The sequence below is a fragment of the Xyrauchen texanus genome, unplaced genomic scaffold (assembly GCF_025860055.1).
Source record: "Xyrauchen texanus isolate HMW12.3.18 unplaced genomic scaffold, RBS_HiC_50CHRs HiC_scaffold_1229, whole genome shotgun sequence".
NCBI classification, from domain to species: domain Eukaryota; kingdom Metazoa; phylum Chordata; class Actinopteri; order Cypriniformes; family Catostomidae; genus Xyrauchen; species Xyrauchen texanus.
Genome location: NW_026265574.1, coordinates 1 through 8,152, shown reverse-complemented (window position 1 = coordinate 8,152; position 8,152 = coordinate 1). Strand labels below are relative to the sequence as shown.

Sequence of the window (8,152 nt, the reverse complement as noted above, 5' to 3'; positions counted from 1 at the left end):
ATGTCTCGTTCCCTCCATTAGGAAACGGAGGTTACGAAAGTAACCAGGAATTTTGGGGAATTCTGTCCTCTAAAATGAAATGTATATTTTCATGTTTTTGCTATAAAATAAAACCAAACTGGCATACATTAAGTGTTTGACACTTTGTTTGTAGCCTGCTAGCTTTCTTTGCATCACATACAGTATCTATAATTTGTTTTACTTTTAATCATTAATATCTGCCATTTTTCAGTGTGCATCAGGTTTTCCCCGCATAACCCCCTGTGAATACGAGTAGACAGAGAAGTACGTTTGGAGCAGAAGAAATTGAAATAAATTGTGTAAATTGTCAACTTTACGCTAAGCAAAAAATTCTATTTTTAGCCATTTTACATGAACATGTTACCAGACACGATCATATTTTTGTACCAAGAAAATTCACTTTGGATCATAATTTCCTTTTTTCTAGTTTTCCTTTGATATTAGGACAAAAATATTATTTTTGATAATAATTTTTTTTGATTGATCTTGTTTTAGAAACAACACTGCATAAGATATTTCGTTTTTTCAGAGAATGTATTTTTAATGTGTATTTTTAGTTTTTATATTCAAAACAAGTGAAAAAGTCAAAAAATTTATTTATTATGTATTAGTTATATTGAATTATCTTTATTTTGGGGCCTTGGCAAATATTGATATATGCTATTAATTGCAATTAATCAAATTCATTAATCAGCATGTTGTAATTAATTACAACATTTTAAACAATTGACTGCCCTGGGTTGGAATATTTTAAGAGTTATTTGTGATGTCCATTACAATGCCCATTGCTTCCGAATTATGCCTTTGTGTTTGTGTGTGTGTGTGTGTGTGTGTGTGTGTGTGTGTGTGTGTGTGTGTGTGTGTGTGTGTGTGTGTGTGTGTGTGTGTGTTTTATATTAAGTCTCCCCAATAGAAATATTATATATAACTTTGCATAGACACATAGACATAGTTTTATTTTAATGACTGTAAGATGTAAGGCAGTATGTTAGTCTCCATTCACTTTTATTGCACCTTTTTTCCGTACAATAAAAGTGAATGGTGACTGCGGATGTAATAAGGTGTAACATTGTAACGGGTAGGGGATGGGTGAGGAGGAGTCTGGAACCGGCTGAGCAATAAACAAAACTTTTAATGACAAACTCAACTTAACCTGTTAACCTTTGCCAGAGCGCCAGCGCACGGAAGAGTTTTTTTCCCCCACAAGTTTAATGTTTATGAATAGATTTAACGTGAAAGAACATCATTAATCTTGGCAAACTATATATCATTTTAAAGGTGTAAGCCTCAAGCATCGATGATAGAGCTCTGTTTTTCGCTGAAAAGCTTATAACGAATGTATTTCTTGCATTTATGTAAGCAGTACAGATCAAAACACACGTAATCAAAAACGGAGTACATACCAGTAGTGTCGTAATAACGAGCCACACACGCATCCACTGCTAAAAGTTCCAGATTGAATGGAAAGGTGAGGGTCCACTGAATAACATCCCATAGAGCATTTTTAGTCCAAAGAAACAATAACGTTGTAACATCGATGGTTATTCCTTTGTTTACATCGAGTTTCTTCAGGGTGAAGTATCATACTTGTCGGTTATGCAATAAAATTATGCATAAAAACAGACTCCCGGTAGCCGAACGTTATATGGGTGTGTTGCTTAGAGTGTAATGAACAAATTAAGACCGCACACACACACACAAATACAAAGATAGGCAATATATAGGTCAAAATATCCAAACACTGCGGTCAGTTTTTTGACGTCATGATATGCTGATCCTATTATTTTGTCTTTACAACGAAAGCCAATGAAAGAATTGAAATTATATGACTGATAGAAAATGTAGCCAAGCAGTGCACGATTCCAACGATACCGGGAAGTCTAAATTCCTCGTGAACAAGATGTTTTTTATTTATTTGAATCAGCCACTCTCTATTGAGGAGCTAACCTGCGACGTAGGCTGTGACCACACCCCGTCATTTGACAACAAACAAGCCATAGTAAAAAGACGGTTCCCCAGTCAACATCTGTTTTCGCGTCTTACTTACTGGACGGATTATCTCATCAAATGGATCGTCAAAAGAAGTTTTTTTCTGCTGAAGATGTTTTATTTGCGATCACTCGAAGCAGCGATGACGAAATTGAGGAGAGTGAAGACAGCGTCGAGGGTGATATGCTTGAGGACGGAAAAGATGGTCCAATTTTACATCGGTGAGTTGCTATGTAACATGCACACATTATACGTGTCTAAACGACTGCCCATCAGTTTGATTGTATGGACGACCTTTAGTATGAATGCTGTCTAAACGACTGCCCATCAGTTTGATTGTTGATTTATGAATGCTGTCTAAACGACTGCCCATCAGTTTGATTGTTGATTGAATGGCCAGCCACATAAAAACTATACAGAATTATTTACTTGACATGCGGTGCTAATTATCTTTCCATTCTTTCCCATGCAACAGCTGTGTGGATTATTTTATAATTGAAAAAGCATGGAACAGTGTATATGATGACTAAAATAGCTTGCAGTACCCTTCATAACATTTGGTCATTAGGTTGCTTTTTGAGGTATCCAAGGAGGCTTCTTGATACCTGGACATAGTCTTGGAAAAAATATTGCAGAAATCTCATTTTTCATAATATCTTCCTCAAATGTGAAATATAAACTGATGAGACTTGTGGCTTTCAATCAATTACCTAACTGGATTCCTCCAGGTTTGTTTTCATTTATTTTTTCATAAAATAATGCAATGTTACTTGCAGTACAAATTATCTTCAAGACACTTTAAATTCTATAAATGTTTGTCTGTGTAAGTTTTTTCAACTTTTACATTTGGGTAATAAACTCCAAAGTGTCTTCTTTTTAAATATGTCTAAATTGTGCATGTAGAGCAAATTGTTCAGTAACTACAATTATTTTAGTTTGGGGATGTCATTTCTGGGGATGTGCCTCGCGCAGGGGAAGGGAGAAAGGGAACTGACATAGTCTTGGAAAAAAGCTTGCAGGAACCCCATTTTTCATTATATCTTCCTCAAATTTGAAATATAAACTGATGAGACTTGTGGCTTTCAATCCTGTACCTAATTGGATTCCTCCAGGTCTATTTTTATATATTTGTACATGAAATAATAAAACATTTTTTGAAGTTCACATTATTTATGAGGCACTTCAACTTTTATAACTTTTTATTTGTTTGAGCATTATCAACTCTGATTTATTGTTAGTAGAGTGCCAAGTGTCTTCTTTCCAAAGAGACCTTAATTGTGCCTGTGGTACACTGTTCTCAGGAGCTATATTTATTTTAATTCAGGTATGTCATTTTCAGCTGTGAGCCCCTGAGTGGGGGTGCAGGTTAACAGGTTAAACAACATTTAACATAAGACATACACACACAGCGGCCACATGCGTCACTCTCTATCTCGAACTGGCGTCTATGGCTTCCCTTTATCTCACTCTCCCGCTGATCAGTTGACTCAGCACCAACCGTGCACCCTCATGGCCCGCCCACGCCCTCCTCCTCGTCACACTGCTCCCCCACCCGATTCAGGCCCGGGCGCCATCCAGACTGACATACTCCCCCCCAGCCCCATTCTCTGGAGGGGAGACACTGCCCTTCCAGCTGTTCCGCCAGCTGGTGGTCAACCCCGCCTCGTGGGTAAGAGATAATAATAAAAGGGATAGTTCATCCAAAAATGAAATTTCTCTCATCATTTACTCACCCTCATGAGACCACAGATGTGCATGAATTTGTTTTTTTTTTGCTGTGCACAAGCTCATATATCAGAATATATAAGCTTTGTAGGTCCATTCAATGCGAGCGAATGTTGGCCAGAGCTTTGAAGCTCCAAAATAAATCACATGAGCATAAAAGTAATCCATAAGATTCCAGTGGCTAAATCCATGTCTTCAGAAGTGATATGATAGGTGTGGGTGAGAAACAGATCAATACTGAAGTCATTTTTTACTCCAAATCTTCATTTTCACATCTGAAAGTCACATGTGATGACTGTTTAGTATCACTTTCACATCTGAAGATTTAGAGTATAAATGGACTTATTGATCTCACCCATGAATGTGAATGTTTCTCACCCACAGCTATCACAGTCTGTGGTGAATTCAGCTCATCCAAATACAAGTCAAAGTCCCAACTGTCCTTATAGATCTTTGAACCATTTGGCGGTTCAGTAATGGCCTTCCTACGATTGTGGTATTAAAACCAGTAAAGAAAATCATTTTAATAAAGTAACAGATGGAAATAATAGCAGAAAGTAACAAGAACTGATGGACATTATTGCATGCTACAAATGCTACACTCAAATGCTGCCTTCAAGTCCAATGTTTACATTCACGTCAGAAAAAATTGGTGATTTTTAAAAAATATTTTCTACCTGCCGATAAAGTCAAGACTCACTTTTGTGCAAAATGATCAGCAGACAATTTACATTAGGTGCTTTATCTGTGTAATTTATCAATTTAAGTCAACTTAAAAGCAGCATTAAGCTATCATGCTACATGCTAATAAATGCATGCTACATAAACATGCTTACATGCTACATACTAATTCTCGCATCCTCTACATAGGCCTATACTATTGCATTTGTGCAACATAAACATTTACACATGCTACATACCAATGTTTACATGCTCTACTTATATTAGTGCATTCATGCTACATGCTAAAGCTAATTCAAAGTCATCAGAATGGACCTGTTGGATTTGTCAGCCAGAGCGAGGGCCAAATCCAACACTGAACCAGGTAAAGGAGTCCAGGTTAAGGTATTTGGGCATCTCTTCCTTATGGATTCGTTCAGGTCTACTGGATTGTTCTTGATGTTTGTCTCCTTTATGTACCTGTTAGTTCACACATTCAAATGTTCCAGTTACATCATCATCGATTTTTTTTAACATGGAAGAATGTTTACTCTATGCCTTAATGGATAAAAATCACTTTACCTTTGTTAAATAATGTGATATGGCATACATGAGCTAAGCATTATGATGAATTTCTCATGGCAAAGACTTTAAATGGACCTGTCTGAAGGGTGAGCTTCAGTGAAGTAACCAGCGAATGGACAGTAGATCTTGGGCTGTAGGGAATTCACCAGCTGCGTCTTATAGTTTAACAGTTTCTTCCTTTCGTTCTTAATGAAATCACTCTTCCAGCTTTCTGTCAAAGGGAGAAAAAGAAACCCAGTAGAATCATGATACCAGACAGCCGTGTGTTTGAAAGTAATTTTAACCCCATACTTTTACTTAAGAAACTAAAGTCGGGTCAAAAGTCTGAGACCACTAGTGAAAGAGTTTTTCCAATTTAATACCAAAATTTTCATGGCAAATTATCAGCATAACAATTTCAGTGACATAGGTAAAATACACAATTTGGCATGTCCCCCTTTTGCTTTAATGACAGCAAGCACTCAAGAGGTCATGAAGAACACCTCTGCGGAAGCAAGGAAATCCAACCTTCTTTACAAAGGAGTGAACATGGTCAATATCACAAATCATACTGATCGCGCTGTGAATTTGGTAACAATATGTCAAAAGCTCTGCCGCTGAAACCAGTCTCTGCTTAACAAAATTTGAATCACTGTCCCCAGTGGCCGAAGCTGGAAGTGATGTTAACCATTTTGAGGTTGGAATTATCCACAGGGTGGCTCCAAAATCATAGTTTTAAGGCCTTTGCACACCAGAGGCGATGCAATAATGCGAAAAGAATCGCTGACAAATGGCCCATTTATATAAAAAGCGAGGCAAATGATCGCCCGTTTGCACATTCACGCCTTTACAACAGGTGGCGCTAATCGACAAGTCATGTTACCCTGATATGGAAGATGGAGCAAAGCCCCTTTCAGCTGGTCGTCCATCTGCTCATCACGTATGAAATTGCAAAACAAAAGACAAGAAAGCAGTTTTTTCTAATGTGCAGATCGAACAATTTAAACAGATTTCTATACAAGCTGCAATAGCAATGATATTTTTTTTATTTGAAAACTTTCAAGACACCTCAAACTATTTCAGTTACGCCTGCTGCCAGTATTATCGTGTAGAACCAGTCTGAAGGATGATTAGAATTAAAAAGTGTAAAAAATAAAGTAATATCAATGGTTAAAACAATACTGATTACAGGTATTCGACACTGCCACTCATACTGCATATACTTGTTTATGTACATTTGATTTTTGTAAAGGCAATGCAAGCAGTGATGTAGCATTATTATGTATTTGTTAAGAGAACCATATAAGGATTTTATTTTTTATTTAGATAAAATTAGATAAATTAATTTTACATCCTCACTGCTGGTTCAGGATTTCTTCCTTGAGTTCATTCTGCATTTAATGTCGGTTGTCAAAACAGCACCACCAGTAGAGCTGGTTTTGGAAAATGCAGCTGCTCCTGATCTCACTCAAAAGTTCATTTTTAATTGGTTAGGGCTTTACATAATTGTATACAGTAAAATAAAACCAGTTACACAGTCAACAGGAATGCATTTCTAATTAACCCTACATTATCACCCAAAAACCCAACTCTTAACTATGTAATCATGTTGCACAAGTGTGCATTTTGATCAGCACAGAATTAAAAGGTTCTTCATTTTACCCCATTTCTTTGCTTTCAAATATTATCGCCTTGTTTATATCCAGGCTTAAATGAAAAAATCCCAGATTTTCAATGTGGTCTCAGACTTTGGGAGCGGTTTGTCTGTCCCACTTTAGTCCCCATTGTTTTCTTTTTAAAGAATCACACCTGTGTAACTCACCTGTGTATTTGACGCCATGAAATGTCATTGGAAATCCAGATGCGCCACCGGCAAAGTCACTCATCATAACGTCGACACCGTGTGGGAGACGTCCGTTGTTTGGTCTTGTGCAATCGACTGTGTTCAGTATCATGTGACCTTGAAAGAGGGTTCAGAGTATATGATTTGGCACATGATTGACTTACATTTTTTAAGGCAGGTTTGACGTCAATGACCAATTATTATTATATCACATCTGTATTTTAATCAAACACGATTCTCAAGTTTAGATTTGTGAGCTAACGCTATCGTATGGCTTCAGAAGACTTGTAATATAGAGCACAAACCGTACAAACTACTTTTTTACATCTGTTATGGTGCTTTTTCTCCATTTTGAAGCTTGTTATGGTGAACATTTGTATGTCATTGTATATAAAAGAGTGGTGATAAAAGAAAAGCAGGAAGTTATACTGGGTTTGGAACAACATGAGGTTAATAATGAGTAAATAATATAGAACATACATTTTTAGGTGAACTATTAAAGTTGTTATAGACACAAATAGGCCGTGTACAGTGTTGAAATGCACTTTTACACTTTGCAAACAAACAATATCTTTGCCATCATTGCCAGATCTGAACTTGAACTTTAATTCAGTGTTGTTAATAGGAATGACAAAACTATAATAGAGATCTGAAATGTGACTTGACAACCTGTGACATTTGACAGGTTGATTTACATGTAATCTGTATGGTCACAGTAATCAGATTTAGCTGCAACATGCTACCAAACCTCTTTCTATTAACAGTGAACAAGATCAGCTGCACATGATATTAATTGATTAATGATTGCACATGGCTTGTAAACTATGAGCCTGTCATTAAACACATGTTTGAACTGTGTGTGTAGATGATTAAGTTAAGATTGAATTCAGTGAGATTGAAATATGAGATTTCTTCTGTATGTTTCACAGACAAAACATGGTCAAAGAACACTTTTGACAAAATGAAATACCTTTATACTCCACGATTACGCAGGTATCCATCTCAGGATGAACTCCGTCCATTAGAATCATAAATCGCAGGTTTTCATCGACCTTGAATAAAAAAACACTCAATATCATGACAAATACAGAGCGTGAGAGTTATTAAAGAGTCAAGGAGATTTACGTACATTCTGCCATACACCAAACGGCACGACTTTGATGTTTGTTAAATTCACGTCACTTTTCCCCAGATACCTGCCAGAAAATTGGAACACAATTTGTTTTTCCACTCGTGCCCACGTGGCAAAATACTCAAAATCTATTAGTTCCTCTAGAAGTTTGTTTACCAGAACACCGGCCGTGAGGTGTCTCCAACATAAATGGGAATATCTGGTCAGCTTTTGGGCAA

General features: G+C 36.8%; 1 protein-coding gene across 1 annotated transcript; it reads right to left on the bottom strand.

Moving 5' to 3' along the window:
* Positions 1 to 3,856: 3,856 nt before the first annotated feature.
* On the bottom strand, positions 3,857 to 7,998 carry LOC127641652 (cytidine monophosphate-N-acetylneuraminic acid hydroxylase-like; the record flags this gene model as incomplete). The annotated part of the gene is made up of 6 exons (XM_052124596.1): positions 3,857 to 4,220; positions 4,732 to 4,875; positions 5,056 to 5,191; positions 6,782 to 6,919; positions 7,773 to 7,854; positions 7,932 to 7,998. Coding segments are annotated over 6 exons (727 nt in total), but the record flags the coding sequence as incomplete, so codon positions are not given.
* Positions 7,999 to 8,152: the final 154 nt, after the last annotated feature.